Source organism: Podarcis filfolensis (genome assembly GCF_964270895.1).
Source record: "Podarcis filfolensis genome assembly, chromosome: 11".
Lineage (NCBI taxonomy): Eukaryota > Metazoa > Chordata > Lepidosauria > Squamata > Lacertidae > Podarcis > Podarcis filfolensis.
The window spans coordinates 56,004,692-56,022,678 of NC_139613.1; the positions used below are offsets into that span (position 1 = coordinate 56,004,692).

Here is a 17,987-nt window from a genome sequence, read left to right on the forward strand (position 1 = left end):
AGCGTCTCCACCCCCATCGTTCTGCCCGGACGCTGAGGTCCAGCGCCGAGGGCCTTCTGGCGGTTCCCTCATTGCGAGAAGCAAAGCTACAGGGAACCAGGCAGAGGGCCTTCTCGGTAGTGGCGCCCGCCCTGTGGAACGTCCTCCCATCAGATGTCAAAGCGATAAACAACTACCTGACATTCAGAAGACATCTTAAGGCAGCCCTGTTCAGGGAAGTTTTTAACGTGTGATATTTTAGTGTATTTTTGGTTTCTATGGAAGCCGCCCAGAGTGGCTGGGGAGGCCCAGCCAGATGGGCGGGGTATAAATAATACATTATTATTATTATTATTATTATTATTATTATTATTATTATTATTAAAAAACAATTGTGTGTCCCCCTTGGCTGACCAATTCATATATTAAAAAAAACACATAATGAAGACTTGAAGAAAAAGCATAATTCTTGGAATGCTAGTACTTTTCTCCAGGCACATAGTAAAGTACTGGTTGACACACAAACTAAGTGCATAGGTGGCCTCACATGCACCAAGTTTGCTTAAAAATGTAGATCTAATTAAATTATCCCCCATGCTGTAAGAAACCATTTAGGGATGAGAGCCACAGCAAGGAGCACTTTATCACTAATGTTCTGCCATGGAACATGTTTGGAGTACTGCACTAGGGCTCAACTCTCGAGCACGTGAAGCAAGAGAGAGTGCATCTTCAAGCATCTGCAGAGTGCTTTTTCTTCCCTGCTGAATAAACGCAACTGGAATGTGAGATCGAGATTATGACAAGGTTCTCCTTCGAAAGGGTATGGCTTTCAGGTAGGCCACAACCTACTTCTAGGCATTTTCACAGGAATCTCCTGACTTCCTATTAACATTTGCACGATGTTAATAGCAGCCAACTATGTGACTGTGACTCTATGGATGATGCTAAACTACAACTCCCATTATCCTTGACGGTTGGCCATGCTGGCTTCGGCCAATGAGAGCTGGAGTCCAATAACATCTGGAGGGCCACAGGTTCCTCACCCATGTTTTACAGGAACCATTTATAGCTGGAGACAATTCAATGGCAACAAACATCAACCGTTACATCCACAACAAAGATGGTCTGTTTTACCTTCACTGCAACCAAGATCTTTTCCTGCTCATGACACAGATTATAACATTCGGCCAAGAAGACTTTCCCAAAGGCTCCTTCTCCCAGTTCCCTTTTGAGAACAATATTGTGTCGCTTGATGTGCTGGACAACTGCAAAATGAAGGTAAAGCAAGGATTAGAAATGAATTTCCTGGCCAGGGAGAGCGGCAGTTTGGGAAGTGGGCCCAGGTAAAATCCCAGCATGTAGAGCAACAGGGCTTGTTTGCTCTGTTGACTTGGCAAGTCCGGCCCCAAAGCAGGACTCCTCTTTTTTTACCTGGCCATGTTAAGTCAAAGCAGCTAATGCAGAGGTCAGGACCATTCAGGCTCACATGGCCATTTCTAGCAAACTCCGCCCACCCACCAATCATGTGACATGACAATCGTTTCAATCTGCCCCAACACCTTCCTCAGCTTTCTTCTTGTTAAATTGTGGGCGAACATATCAGACGACACAGCGATTCTTCCAAAGCAGCTCTTTATTTGTAAGCTGAACAGAACTGAACTGAGGAGCTCAGTCAGCCTGCTTATATAGAGCTCCAGAACAATGTAACTGTTGCCATTTTCTAAAACTATCCAATCACTGAACGTCACTTTCGATCCTTCATTTGCATAACTATCTACAGTATCCCCCTGCTGGCCCAGGATGAGAACTTCAGTACATAACACCTCTGGTTAGACGTAACCATTTACTTATATTATGTATGAGGTATACATTTCCCCTGCCCCCAAACAAAGGGGGAATTGAACATAAAATACATAAAATGGAATTTAAATATATCAGAGCTGGTTAGCCTTCCAGGGGCCACATTCTGATGTGGGGAGGCAAAGCCAAAAGAGGGTGGAGCACAAGAATGAAATACTTTGATATTGCTGTTAAAATGGTGTACAGGTTAGGTTGAAAAGGCTTAGAGAGGGAAAAAGTGTGTTTCTTCTTGACAAGATCAAGGTCGTCCGTCATCCTGGGATGTCTTTGATCACCACAGCAGAGTGAGCTCTGAAAAAAAAAATTCTGAATGCTGCTGCTTCAAGAAATAAATTAAGAGGAGGAAAACACTGAAAGACAGGCTGTGTTTATTTCCTGTCACTTCCGTTTTTAAAAATTTCTTTAACAGCTGCTCCCCTTTATTGCACAGCAAAGAAAATTTCTGAGGGGGGGGAGGGGGGAAATTCATATAACCTAGGAAGATAAAGTAGGTCTTCATTTAATTAAATCCAGCCTACTCTGTGGCTCTCCTCGCTTGCTCCTCTTAAATTAAGCTGCCACTTACTCTGTCTGTTTCATTCAACAACTAGGATAAATAAAATGTTTCATTCTAGCAAATATGATTTACACTCTTGCTCTGAGGTTAAACAGAGAAATAAGACAATTGGCAGCAATATGGCCATCAGAGCTTGGGCAATTGTCTGCTACAGGATAAATCTGTCTTGCTGTATTAAAACTTGGACCCTTCACCATTTTCTTTGATGCCTGTTCTTCTTTCTTTTCCTGCTTACAAAAATATTTACAGGACATGTCTACTCAAATGTAAGCCTCATTGAATTCTATGAGACTTATCGCCATGTAAGTATGTACAGGATTGCAGTCTTAGTCCTTAAAATACCAGACCATACAGACGTATGAATGTCACAAACTATACTGAACAACTATTCCTGTTTTTGAGATGTTACTTGAGATGATACGAAAAGGATAAAATTATGACAATGCTGCTGTTGCTGCTTTATTTTTGTCTGCTTCCCTTAATAATAATAATAATAATAATAATAATAATAATAATAATTTTATTATTTTTACCCCGCCCATCTGGCTGGGTTTCCCCAGCCACTCTGGGCAGCTTCCACAAAGACCAAAAATACACTAAGATGTCACACTTTAAAAACTTCCCTGAACAGGGCTGCGTTAAGATGTCTTCTGAATGTCAGGGAGTTGTTTATCACTTTGACATCTGATGGGAGGGTATTCCACAGGGCGGGCACCACTACCAAGAAGGCCCTCTGCCTGGTTCCCTGTAGCTTTGCTTCTCACAATGAGGGAACCACCAGAAGGCCCTTGGCGCTGGACCTCAGTGTCCAGGCAGAAGGATGGGGGTGGAGACGCTCCTTCAGGTATACTGGGCTGAGGCCATTTAGGGCTTTAAAGGTCAACACAAACACTTTGAATTGTGCTCGGAAACGTACTGGGATCCAATGTAGGTCTTTCAAGACCAGTGTTATGTGGTCTCAGCGGCCGCCCCCAGTCACCAGTCTAGCTGCCGCATTCTGGATTAGTTGTAGTTTCCGGGTCACCTTCAAAGGTAGCCCCACATAGAGCGCATTGCAGCATTGCAGACCCTATATCAGATGCTCCTGTATAGCAAGAGTGAAAGCTTCTGTTTTAGCAGGAGTTTCACTGCAAACCACTCCTGGAGCAAGGCCTGTCACATTTGACCCATGAGATATAGGACAGGTACAGAGGGGAATAAAGGTTCTCTACCCCTGCTTTATAGTGTAAATCAAACACTGGCCCAGACAAAATAAGCAGCGGTTGCAGGTGCCACTGATCAACCCCATCCTCTTGTCAAAATGGCCAGTGGAGGATGCAACAGGTAAAGGATGCAGCCTGCCAGCTGCATAAGTTTCCCCACCGTTGCTTTTCACGTTGAAGTGATGGCTCCAAAATGCCAACAGATATAAGAGGGCCCTGAAAATGTAGAACTAGGCTAACAGACTTGCCTGAACTCAGAACCTGCCTCTACGAACACAGAATTATAGAACTGCAGGAATCACAGCTAAATCCCTGCCAGATGGCCATCCAAACTCTGTTTAAAAACTTCCAGTGAAGAAGTCAACAACCTTCAGAAGTAGTATGTTCCACTGTTGAGAAGCTCTTGCCATCAGAAAGTTCTTCCTAAAGTTTAGTTGGAATCTCCTTTCCTGTTATTTGGAACAGCAGAAAACAAGCTTGCTCCGTCTTCCATGTGACAGCCCTTCAGATATTTGAAGATGATTACCATGTCACCTCTTTTCCAGGCTAAACACCCAACTCCCTCAACCATTCCTCATAAGACTTGTTTCTCAGCCCCTTAATCATCTTGGTCCCCCTCCTCGGCACATGTTTCCAATATGTGAATCTTCCTTATACAATGTCCCATTAGGCCCAGTATTGTCAAGCTCCCAAGTGCTCATGCTAGGATCTTAAACTATCCCTGCTACTGGAGAAGCTAAGGAGTGACCCTGGGACCTTCTATACATGGTCTACCACTGAACTGTGGCCTTTCTGAGGAATATATATATACAGCAGGCTACAAGTGCAGTAAATGGTGGCAGACCATATAGAAAGAAAAAAATGCATGCTGGGTTTAAGGTTGATATTTGGCCATTTGACTTGGTGACGGGGAGCTACCTAAATCTCAGTTCTGCCAGCACCAGTATCACAGCCTATCATTTCTACACTGCTTCACATTTCCAAAGGAATTGTAGGATTCAAGCTGCCTTAAATGATCAAATAGAACACTGCAAAACATTACAAATGAGAATCAGATCCAAATATATTAATGATGCACATTTGTTGTTGTTTAGTCGTTTAGTCGTGTCCGACTCTTCGTGACCCCCTGGACCAGAGCACGCCAGGCACTCCTGTCTTCCACTGCCTCCTACAGTTTGGTCAAACTCATGTTAGTAGCTTTGAGAACACTATCCAACCATCTTGTCCTCAGACGTCCCTTCTTCTTGTGCCCGCCATCTTTCCCAACATCAGGGTCTTTTCCAGGGAGTCTTCTCTTCTCCTGAGGTGGCCAAAGTATTGGAGCCTCAGCTTCAGGATCTGTCCTTCCAGTGAGCACTCAGGGCTGATTTCCTTCAGAATGGATAGGTTTGATCTTCTTGCAGTCCATGGGACTCTCAAGAGTCTCCTCCAGCACCAGAATTCAAAAGCATCAATTCTTCGGTGATCAGCCTTCTTTATGGTCCAGCTCTCACTTCCATACATCACTACTGGGAAAACCATAGCTTTAACTATACGGACCTTTGTCGGCAAGGTAATGTCTCTGCTTTTTAAGATGCTGTCTAGGTTTGTCATTGCTTTTCTCCCAAGAAGCAGGAGTCTTTTAATTTCATGGCTGCTGTCACCATCTACAGTGATCACGGAGCCCAAGAACGTAAAATCTCTCACTGCCTCCATTTCTTCCCCTTCTATACTTCACATTTAAAGTAATGCAATTAACAATGAAACAAAATATTCTCTTAAACATTAAAAGGAAAATAAAAAGCAAACACCAAAATGCAGTAAACCCCCCCCCCCACATATAAACAACTAAACAAAATTAATGGAACAGAAGTTGCACCCACAGGCTCCCCCCCCCACTGAGTTTCTGGTAAGATTTATAATAATTTACATACTATTTTATTTTTGCCCCACAGCAAAACAACACACTTGCTACAATGCTTCTGTGCTGTCTACACCTAGGCATGCCCTTTCCCTCCAAATTGCATCTCTCTCCCAGCCTCCCTCTCTCAAAATATATCCATCTATCTTCCTCTTCTTCCTCTTCTCTCTCAAAATCTCTCTCTGTTGATAATTGCGGCATCCTGTGCCAAGCAGCTGTCACTAAGGAACACGAGCTGCCCCAACACTTCCGCAGTGACAATGCATGCAAGTTTATTGGCTGATTTATCGCACCATAATGAACTCGCTCACAACTTTCCATCCGTAGCCTGAGAAGCAGAGGGAGATGGGCCACGGCCTGAACATTTTGTTCCGATACATCTGAAAGGAGGGGGAAACAATCACAAGTATTTGTAACCACGGTTGCCCCCTCCTCACAGCCCACTGTTCCTGAAAAAAGTGGGCACGAGGCAAGCATCCAAGGCTGTTTGGTATTCACAGAAGGGCATGAGTCCAATCTTCCGGCAGATGCAGGACTTTGCTGAATAAGGGCATGCGCAGATAAAGGACAATCACTTTTATTCAGCTTTGATTTATTCAGCTACCCTAATGAGCTTGACCATAAGATAATATTCTCCAACATTTTGAAGCCTCCCCAGAACTGTTCTAAATCTACTCTGCCTTCTCTTGCTCCTCAACCTGCCTCTTGGCTTCAGTTCTATGGCTTAGTATGCATGCAGTTATTTATTTCATGACATATTTTTATTTTGCTCTTCCTACGAGGAGTTCAGGACAGAATCCCATCTCTCCCCTGCCATCTTTAATCTGCACAATGCTAAGATAGTGATTATTGCAAGGTCACCCAGTAAGCTTTGTGGGCATGTGGGGATTTGAACCTGCTCCACCTTCGTGTTGTTTAGTCATTTAGTCATGTCCGACTCTTCATGACCCCATGCTAGGCACTCCTGTCTTCCACTGCCTCTCGCAGTTTGGTCAAACTCATGCTGGTAGCTTCGAGAACACTGTCCAACCATCCCGTCCTCTGTCGTCCCCTTCTCCTTGTGCCCTCCATCTTTCCCAACATCAGGGTCTTTTCCAGGGAGTCTTCTCTTCTCATGAGGTGGCCAAAGTATTGGAGCCTCAGCTTCACGATCTGTCCTTCCAGTGAGCACTCAGGGCTGATTTCCTTCAGAATGGATAGATCTTCTTGCAGTCCATGGGACTCTCAAGAGTCTCCTCCAGCACCATAATTCAAAAGCATCAATTCTTCAGCGATCTGCCTTCTTTATGGTCCAGCTCTCATTTCCATACATCACTACTGGAAAACCATGGCTCCACCTTAGCCTATGTCCAGCATCCTAGTCACTGGTCCAATGCTGTGAATGGCGCATGCAGGAATCGATAGATTACAACACAATATCTAAAGTACCTTTTTTTTTGAACTGGACATCTTCAGGCCCTTCTTAAACCACCCATAGTGGTCAGCTGGAAAGGCACCGTGCAAACCAATATAATGTGGGTAAGCAGGAAACCGTTGTACATGTGCCTCACACAGGTTTTGGCAAATGGTGGGGAGGAAGTCCCATGTGGTTTACAATCCTATCCCTTTCCAAAACACTGTGCGCCCCTGTGCTTAGCTAACCTGTGCTTAGAAGAAAACTGAGCTGGCACCTCTGATTAATCAAGAACCCTTAATTCTGCAGTGTTCTCATAGAACAGGCCTACTCGTTGATCGTGGGGTGTCCGTGGTCAATCCTGCTCAATCTTTGGACTCTCAGCTATTTATCCCCCCCCCCAAAAAAAGCTCAGCAACTCTGGCTCCCTAAGAAAAGCTCAACAATCCAAACAATTTGGTCAATCCAATGGGTAGATCACTGCCAGTTTTTTAATAGTGGGAATAGATCACAGTCTCTTGGGAGTTGGACATGCCTGTCATAGAGCATTAGATGCCATCACAAATAAGCCTTTTCAGGTAGCTCCTACATTTCATCTTCCATTAACAGTCATGTTGGAATGCCCTGCAGGTATCCTGGGTCTCTTAGGTAAGCAATAAGTAAGTTTTCCTCCACCGATCATCAAGATATTGCTGATAATCTATATCCTTGTTTACTTTCAACAGCCCTTCTGGTATTGTTGTCAATTACAACCTATTTAAGGATTGGTTCACCACATGCATTGCCTTATTGATTTCCTATCCACTGATTATGTAATTTAAATTTACTGCTTTACTATATACAGTCTTTTTCCGTCTATAAGACACCCCCATGTATAAGACGCCCCCTATTTGGGGGGCAACAACCAATCGCCAGTCCACCCTTGGTACTATCCGTGTATAAGATGTCCACCGATTTTTGACATTATTTTTTTGGGGGAAAACCTAGTCTTATACACGGAAAAATATGGTATATATTTGCCATTTAAAGCTCAATGCTTGGAACTATTCAGGATTTAAACAGCCAGTATCCGAATGGATGAACTGACAACACCAAAAAGCACCAGGCTTACCACAATGTTGGGTGATATGAAAGTTTTACATGGACTGGATTACTGACACAGCAGATCACCACTTCATCTTGCTGTGTGAAACAGTGCAAAGTTTTCTACAAAGTGATGAGGGACCTATCCCCCCCCCATATTGTTTAACTACAACTCCCATCAGCTCCAGCAAGCATGACCAATGGTCATGGAAGATGGGAGTTGTTAAACTAGAGGGACACAGGTTCCCCAATCCTGATCTAAAAGCACATGAAGTCCCAAATTTGCTAATCAGGTCTGAGTCTGGTCAATGCCTGGATAGGATATCTGGGGATAGCTTCTGTACACACAGCTTTGAGTAGCAGATGGATTATTAATGTAACAAATAATAAAAATGCAGTCACTGTGTACCGTATTTTTCGCTCCATAAGACGCACCTGACCATAAGACGCACCTAGTTTTAGAGGAGGAGAACAAGAAAAAAAATATTCTCTCCCTCTCTGTGCAGCGCCCCTTCAGTGAAGTGGCAGCAGAAGCCTAGCCCCTTCCATTTCTCCTCACGCTTCGCTGAAGGGGCGCTGTGCAGAGAGGGAAAGCTGTGCAACGCCTCTCCAGCAAAGCGAAGCCAGGAGAGCAAGAGGGATCAGTGCGCACCGACCCCTCTTGCTCTCCTGGCTTCAGCAAAAGCAACATGAAGGCTCTGGAGCTTTTGCTAAAGCCATGGAGCCTGCATTCGCTCCATAAGACGCACACACATTTCCCCTTACTTTTTAGGAGGGGAAAAGTGCGTCTTATAGAGTGAAAAATACAGTATATAAATGTGTTAAATGGTATGAAATGTTGACAGTTAATTTGAGATGGATATTCGCCATCAGCATTTGAAACATGGCAATATTTTCTATTTGATTTTAATTGATATTTGAAAAGAGTTGATAGAAGAAACTGTTAAGGTGTGAAACCTAAGACGCTGGCAAGTTAGCAATGTCATGTGACTTTAAGTAGTCAAGCTCGTTAAGTTGTTAAGTTGCTCAGTATATAAAGAGTGTTTGTTTTCTCTGCCTGTGGGGCGTGAAGCAAAAATGTCTGAAAGCTCCGGAGGTGTTTCTGTTATCTTTCTGCAATAAACCTGTCTTTGGAAAGACAGGCTTCCCTGTGTCGTTATTTCTTTGCTGCTGAGACTTTGAAGCTTGTACTGCAACAAGAATCTCTGCACTGGACTTAATTAATGCTCTGCAAAGAGAACTGTTGCTGGTGGCGCAGCGGAAGCGTTTACTGGACCAGTACACAGACTCTCTTAGGTTATGGCTCCTTCTACGTTTCTACAGCTGTATTGTGTGCAGAGAAAGTGAAAGCAGCTTTCGGATGAGAGAAGACCGGCTTGGTCGTAAATCCAGCTCTTAAAGGCGTCAGAGGAGGCTGGAGGCGTCTGAAAAGTGAGTAAAACAAATCCCAAGGGGAAAGAGAAGCAAGGGCACACAGAGGGAGTAGCAGCAGACCCCAAGAATGGCAGTGGAAAATTTCCAGGTTCCCTTTACAAAGTTGAACTCTGCTAATTACGTGCAGTGGTCTAAGAGGGCTCAAGTCTGGTTGGAAGCCAAAGAAGTGTGTGCTGACTATGTCCAGAGGCGAAAGCCGTTTGTGGCTGTTGCAGCAGATGCCACAGCACAGCAACAGGCTGCTGCACATGCTCAGAACAGGGAACATGATAAAATGGACACTAAAGCTAGATGCATGTTGATGGTATCGATAGACGATTCCCAATTACCTCATGTGGAAAATTTAAGGTCTGCATTTGAAATTTGGGAAGCTCTTAGGCGAATTCACCATAGAGCCACGCCCGGAGAGAAGGTGAACATTATACGTGCTTTGTATGAGTTGAAACTGAAGCCAGGGGATAGTGTGGTTGAACACACGTCACAGATGACTGAGTATTTCAACCGACTGTCATCTCTAGGTGTGAATTTTCCTGAAAATATTAAAGTTTATACTCTGCTTAGCAGCCTGCATGCAGGGTTTGAAAACTTAGTACTAACTTTACAAGTTTTGCCAGAGGACCAGCTGAATATGAATTATGTTACTGGTAGATTGTGTGAGCAAGAATATCAACATCATCGAAAACGTATTGATAATTCAAATACCCCAAGGGTTGGATGTTCAGATAATTCCCAGTGTGGGGGAACTAGCAGGCAGAGCTGTAAGGAAGCCTCACAAGTGTCTGCTATGGCCAGCAAGTCATGTTTTCGATGTGGCAGCAGGTTTCATTTGATAGCAAAGTGTCCAGAAAAGCAACAGGAATTTCAACAGTCCAAGGCTCGTTTCCGGAGCTACAGGGGAAGACGACGTGAGAACTACAAGAATCAACGATCCAGAGGGGGAGCAGGTGCTGATAAGGGACTATCTGCAATGGCAGCACAACAGAGTCCTAAAAGGAGCCAACAAACCTTGAAGTGGATAATTGACAGTGGAGCAAGTCACAGTTTAGTTCCAGCGACATCTAGTGGCAGCTTGATGAACTGCAAGACATTGCCAGTTGCAAAAACTGTGACTATAGCAGACAATAGCAAACGAGAAATGAACCTTAAAGGCACAATTTATGTTAACTGTTTGCAAACTAACCTTCCTGTTTTTGTTCTTCCAGGAATGAAGAATGGACTTTTGAGTGTGTCATGCCTGGTAAAAAGTGGTTTTAAGGTTGAGTTTGAAAATGATGTGTGCACCATTTCGAAACAGGGGAAGGAGCTAGTTAAAATTCCCTGTGAGGATGGGCTTTTTGTTTTGGATGAAGAGCAGTTAGCAGCAGGTAGATGTTCAACAGGTGAAGCGCAAGCTAAGTGTGTAAATAAGGCTCCTCATACAGGTTGTGCACATCTACTACACAGAAGGTTAGCTCATATATGCTTTAAGTATGTAAGCAAGATGCCAGATTTAGCTGAGGAGTGTAACATTAAACCCTGTCCAAATTTTCTGGATTGTTGTGCTTGTAAACATGCTAAGGTTAAGACATGTAACTATCCTAGATCTGATAGAGTAAGCAAAAAACCCTTTGAACTTGTGCACACAGATGTGTGTGGCCCTATGCCAGTCAAATCGCTTGGAGGTGCGAGATTTATGCAAATTTTGGTGGATGATTTTTCAAGGGCTAGTTGGGTTTTCTTTCTGAAAGAAAAATCACAAGCAGCTTCCATCCTGATGGATTGGATTGAAGAAGTCGAATGTAAATTTGACACCAGGGTACGTAAAATACAATCAGATCGTGGTGGGGAATATGTGAACCACACGTTGGAGACGTGGTTAAAAAGGAAAGGTATAGTTCATAGACTTACCAATCCCTATTCACCACAGGAGAATGCAGTTGCCGAAAGAAAATTTCGTACATTACAGGAAGCCATTGCTGCTTTGCTGTTTGATTCTGGACTTCCACAGCGTTTTTGGGCTGAGGCTGCACTGTATGCGAATTATACTTTTAACAGAGTATACAATAGCACAGTAGGCAACACTCCTTACTTCATGCTATTTGGGAAAAAACCAAAAATTGATCATCTAAGAGTTTTTGGATGTCGTGCTTATGTGCTGGTGCCTAGGGCACAACGTAGGAAAGGCGATCCTAGATCTAAAGAAATGTTTTTCTGTGGTTATCAAGCAAACACAAAAGGTTGGAGATTTGTGAATGTAGAAGGCAATCAAACGAAAATCACAATCAGCAGAAGTGCAGAATTTTGTGAACAGGATGGTTGGAATAAAATTCATGGAAATCCTGACATACTATTTGATGTGGTGAACAGTAACAATAAAACTCAGGCCCCCGGGCAGGTATTAGTTCCAGAACAGGCTGAGGAATTTGAGTCTAAGGACGAGGGTGAGAAATCGTCTAGTTCACCCAAGTCTGTAAAGTCAGAATCTTCTAGCTCTAAAAGTTCACCTGTACAGCAAGAGAGACGTGTAAAGTCAGAATCAGAAAGTTCTTCAACTACTAGTGACAAACAGGTGACGACTAGTGATTCTGGGTCAGAAGGAGAAACTGAAGGAACATCGCAGGAACTGTTAAGGCGTTCCAAGCGTACCACCAAAGGTAAACCTCCTGAAAGGTACCAAGCTATTAGTGTTTGGGCTGGTTTGGCAAATTGCGAACCTGAAAGTTTTGAGGAGGTTGAGCAATTACCCCAGGAGGAGGCCAGTAGGTGGCGTGAGGCCATGCAAAAAGAGTTGAATTCTATGAAAGAACTGGGTGTGTTTTCCATCACCAAACTGCCAGAAGGTACCAAGGCAGTAAGTTGTAGGTGGGTGTACAGGATAAAGACAACAGCGATGGGGAAACCAGAGTACAAAGCAAGGCTTGTAGCTCGAGGTTTTACGCAAAGAAAGGGGTTACATTATTCCGAAGTCTATGCACCCACTTCAAGGAGTGAAACCCTACGGGCACTATTAGCAGTTGCTGCTCAGAAAGGGTTCAAAGTGAATCAATTTGATGTCTCTACAGCTTATCTTCATTCAGACTTGGCTGAAGAGCTCTATATGGAGCTACCGCCAGGATTGAAAGTTGGTAAATCAAATCAGGTATGGAAACTACATAAATCTATTTATGGACTCAAGCAATCTGCTCATAATTGGAATGAGTGTTTGAATGACGTTTTGGTAGGCATTGGTTTTAGCAGGAGCAAGGCTGACAATTGCTTATATTTCAGAGGTTCAGGAGATGCTCAAGAATCTTTGCTTGTTTATGTAGATGACCTGATTTATACTTCAAAGACACAAGAACAAGTAAAAAAACTAGCCAAAGAGTTAAATAAACACTTCAAAGTTAAGAATCTTGGTGATGTGAAGGTCTATCTTGGTGTTCAGATAGATAGGACCAACAATGGCAGTTTTCTACTGAATCAAAAAGGCAAGATATTGCAAATGTTGAAAAAATTTGGCATGACGGACTGTGCAGGTCAGAGAACACCAATGGAAATGGGTTTTGTAAAAGACAATGAGTTCAAGGATAGTGCTGAATTCAAGCGTGCTGAAATCTTTCAGTCAGCACTGGGAAGCTTACTTCATCTTTCGCAATGGAGTAGACCAGATATTGCTTACGCTGTTAACTTACTCAGCAGAGAAGCTTCAAAACCTAGTGTAAATGCATGGAAAGGAATTCAAAGAGTGTTAAGATATTTACAATACACCAAAGATTTTTGCCTTGAATTATCTTCTGAAGGACAAGCACAGATTACTTGTTGGGCAGACAGTGATTGGGCAAATTTAAAAGATAGAAAATCAGTGTCTGGCTGTGTAATAAAATTTGGTAACTCTCTGATTGGGTGGAGATCCAAGAAACAGAACCTGATTGCTTTGTCGTCAACAGAAGCTGAGTTCTGTGCCTTATCTGAGTTATGTAGAGATCTAGAATTTTACAAGTGCTTGGCACAAGAGATGTATGAAAAGGCCATCACTCCAATCACTGTATGGGGTGATAATCAACCGTGTCTTAAGTTAGCACAAAATGGGCAGTTTAAAGGTCGTACAAAACATTTAGATATCCGCTTTCAAAATGTTTGTCAAACGGTAAAAGCAGGAATTGTTAAATTAAATTACTGTCCCAGTCATGAAAATCAAGCTGATGGTTTTACGAAACCGCTTGGGTTTCAGCGGCATGAAAACTTTTGTGAAGAAATGGGTCTGAAGTAATTTTGTTTTTGTATTGCCAGCGAGAGGGGGTGTTAAGGTGTGAAACCTAAGACGCTGGCAAGTTAGCAATGTCATGTGACTTTAAGTAGTCAAGCTCGTTAAGTTGTTAAGTTGCTCAGTATATAAAGAGTGTTTGTTTTCTCTGCCTGTGGGGCGTGAAGCAAAAATGTCTGAAAGCTCCGGAGGTGTTTCTGTTATCTTTCTGCAATAAACCTGTCTTTGGAAAGACAGGCTTCCCTGTGTCGTTATTTCTTTGCTGCTGAGACTTTGAAGCTTGTACTGCAACAAGAATCTCTGCACTGGACTTAATTAATGCTCTGCAAAGAGAACTGTTGCTGGTGGCGCAGCGGAAGCGTTTACTGGACCAGTACACAGACTCTCTTAGAAACCATATCTGGCACCTAGCATACAACAGAATTTAATTTTTGTGGAATGTGCTAAAAACGTAAGGCAAGTTTTGAGGCTGGCAGGTGTTGAGATAGTTAAATGAAGAGCATGGAAAGTATCGTACACTCTCCTCTAGGTAAAAGAGGCAACAGTATGACTTAGCTGCTCCAGTTCCTAAGAAAAGAAAGTCTCCAGATCACAGTTAATTTGTAATATTAATCAGATTTCTTCCCACTTTCCCACTTAAGCATTTTAGGTACTGTTAAATTAATTTATATTCATTCATCTTGAGTAGCCTAGGGGAGCTGCTCACTAAGAAACCACACATGTGCTTCGAAAAAGAGTTGCTTAGCGGCTCTGCCAGCCACCTCAAATTCAGCAAGGGACTGTCCATTACTCTGCATCTGCGGAAGGGATGTTAATATAGCCTTGACCCTATGGTATTGAGCGCCATAAACCCCTGTGTGCTTTGTGTTTGTTTATTTAGGGCCAGACTAAAAGTGATGTTTGAGATGCCTCCAAAATCAGCCACCAGGGGATGGGACAATTTGATTTGGGCCATGACATGGGGAGGCTTTAAGAAACACGCCTTGTTGAGCTGTGGCCCTGTTTGAAAGTCACCATCACCAAAGCGGCTATTACCTTTAGAATGAAAACCGTACAGGGCACAAAATCTCTTTCAAATGTCTTGTGCACATGTACGGAGACTGGAATATGGCATTCTAAGCATGGGAGGCTTTGCATTTGCCTTATACAGTGGTACCTCGGGTTACAGATGCTTCAGGTTACAGACTCTGCTAACCCAGAAATAGTACCTCAGGTTAAGAACTTTGCTTCAGGATGAGAACAGAAATTGTGCTCCGGCAGCGCGGCGGCTGCAGGAGCCCCATTAGCTAAAGTGGTACCTCAGGTTAAGAACAGTTTCAGGTTAAGAACGGACCTCCGGAACATATTAAGTACTTAACCCGAGGTACCACTGTAGACCTGGAAAATGCAACCCCCCGTTTGTTCACCTTCTCTGGGTTGTCATCAAGTTCTACCCTGTCCATGTTTACTGAGCCTGTTAAGCTAAGCCTTCCTTATTTTAATGGGATTTACACCCAAGTAAGTGCACAGGATTCCAGCCTTAGGGGGGGGTGTGTGTGTGTGTGTGTGTGTGTGTGAGAGAGAGAGAGAGAGAGAGAGAGAGAGAGAGAGAGAGAGAGATGTGCATTCTGGAATATTTATTTCAGCCATTTTCTCAGGGGCTGATACTAGAAATAGGTAAATATATCAGTTTTGGTTTATTTCATTTTCTCCTTTTTCCAGTCAAGTTCAGTTCTCAATATTTCCGCATCACTTCCGCATCACTTTGAGATTTATATATATATATTTTAAAAATCTCATAAAAATTCATTAGTGTTCTTGTGCAAATTTCTCCTACTATAGACATTTTTATATGAAATGTTCCCCAATATACAGTGCAATGCAATTTCACCTAACGTAATGCATTTTTGTATGTTATTCTAACTAATATATATGTATCTAATATATATGTATCTAACTAATGTATATGTATCCTTTAGTATATGCACTTTTGCACATGTTATGTAGCTGAAGAACTGCACTGCAAAATTAAAGTGTGAATTTTGAAAGATGGCCGAATTTTAGGTCATACACTAATTCAGTGAGTGTGAATTAGGTACATTCACCCTTAAATGCAAACTGAATCAAATCTCCCCCTTGCCTAGCTGGTACTGAAAGCAGGTCTCTAAAGGGCTCCGTAATCTCTGAAAGCTCTGAATGGCAACTCTGGACATGTCAAAAAGCGTTATTATTCGATTTTCACCCAAACCTTTCCCCCAGTTCAACTCTTATCATCATTCACCCATCTTCCGTGGCTTTTTGTTGTTGTTGCAAAATTGGAGGCAGATTCACTTCCTAACCTGCCTGGGAGTCTCTGAGAGAAGTGCCAGGAAGAAGAAAACTTATAATGTGAGTACATTACCTCCTGTTGAAAGCCAGCTAAAAAGATCTGTCATCATTAAGCACGGATGTTGTTAACACCAGCCAGGAAATATATCAACAGAGATGGTAACACTCCCAAATGCCTTCGGTGCTTTAACCCATATTCTGCAGATATTCTGTCAAAGGGTGTAAGGATGGAATCTATTTAATAGCTTTAATTGCCTAAGATGTGGCATGGCACAGCTGCAAAATATTGTTTTAATTTATGACATCAGCGTATTAAACAGCCAAAGACAGGCAGGCACGGGGCTGCCTCTCTCATCTTTCTCGCCACTCTTTACCCTTCCCTGTTTTGTATCTAAAAGGGGAATGTGGCATATCTGGGTTTTCTTGGTCAGCACCTAAGCAAATGAGAAGCAAGTGACATTTTAAGCATAATACTTCATCCGTCTAAGAAAACACTCCAAAAATCCAGTTTCCCTATACTTCTAAGGTAGGCTGGCATCAGAGAGGTTCTATATCAGTAACGTTGGCGCTCTTATGGCTTTAAAGAGCCCCCAGAGCCCGAAGAACTGGGGTGGAGTGTTCAGAATCAAAACCTGCATAGGCCTTGCTTTACACTGTCTGCACCTTGCCATTCATATACACACACCTTGTGGCATGCTGGCTTTTGTCAAGGCTGGAGCTAGTTCAGACATGGCGTGAGGGTTAACGGCCTGTCTTTGGGGAGAATCGGAAGTGAGTGCCTAAGGCAGGGATGAGGAACCCGTGGCCTCCAGATCTTGTTGGAGTACACATCCCAAGACTTGGAGCTCAAGTTCATCTGGAGCGTCACCTTCATGGACAGAGCTGCAGCTTCCTGGCAGAAATTTTCACTGATGTCATAGAAGGGTTTTTTAGCTACTAAATGTGTATTGTAAATGCATGCATTGGACCTCAGTTGATAAAATGTGTGTGTGTATTTCCTCCCCAAAGACAATGTTTCTGTCTCTTTAAAAGCTCCAAAGGGAAACACCAGAGTTGGTTGCAGCAGTCATGTATTGCTGTTGTGCTGTATTGTCCGCAGATAAATGATAAAGTAACTGTTTGTATAATTGTGTGAATTATTCCGATGTATTAACTGGTGCAGGAATGTGTGTGGCGTTGTGGTCTAAACCCCAGAGCCGATCAGAAGGTCGGTGGTTCGAATCCCTGCAATGGGGTGAGCTCCCGTTGCTCGGTCCCAGCTCCTGCCAACGTAACAGTTCGAAAGCATGTCAAAGTGCAAGTAGATAAATAGGTACTGCTCCGGAAGGGAAGGTAAACAGCGTTTCCGTGCGCTGCTCTGGTTCGCCAGAAGCGGCTTAGTCATGCTGGCCACATGACCCGGAAGCCGTCTACGGACAAATGCCAGCTCCCTTGGCCTATAGAGCGATATGAGCGCTGCAACCTTGAGGCATCTGATCAAGACTTGTATTTTTAAATGAGCTTAAAACAATATATATTTGCAGATGCTTGTGTGTTTTTATGCCAGGCAGAAGACCAGCTGGCTAAAAGACTTTGGCAGATGTTTATCCTCCTGGACAAAGGCCCCCCCCCCCAATTTATTTATAGCAGGAGCCAAAATTCTCAAAGTTGTAAAAAGGGAATTACAGGCTGGGAGCAAAGGTTACTAGTTTACTGACCCTACAGAATACAATCAAGCTGCAAAAGCACTAATTAAGAGTTGGTAAATAGTAGGATTCATTGTTTAACAAAATATAATACCATGTGTCTCCCATTAGAGACTTTAGCCATATATTCCTAAGGTTAAAGGGCAAGAGCTAATGGGAAAAGCAGCTGGCCAGGAAAGGGGGGTGTAAACTGAAGAAGTTTTACTTTGAAAAGGATCTATGTTAATGTATAAGATTTGTTGGCTTAAATGTAATTATGCAAAGGATTTAGAAAGTAAGAAATGTTAGATTCTTATAATAGATTCTTATTTCATTGATGGTGTGTGAGAATGTGAACCCAAGATCTCTGATCTCTGTTTAAGACAG

General features: G+C 43.0%; 1 protein-coding gene across 9 annotated transcripts in view; it reads right to left on the bottom strand.

Moving 5' to 3' along the window:
- The window catches only part of NTRK2 (neurotrophic receptor tyrosine kinase 2), a 179,049-nt gene that overhangs the window by 31,259 nt on the left and 129,803 nt on the right, over positions 1-17,987 (bottom strand). For all 9 annotated transcript variants that reach the window (XM_083576712.1, XM_083576704.1, XM_083576709.1 and 6 more), the window contains one exon: positions 1,114-1,244. In XM_083576712.1, coding sequence (XP_083432838.1) covers positions 1,114-1,244 — 131 coding nt within the window. The remainder of the gene's footprint in view (positions 1-1,113; positions 1,245-17,987) is intronic.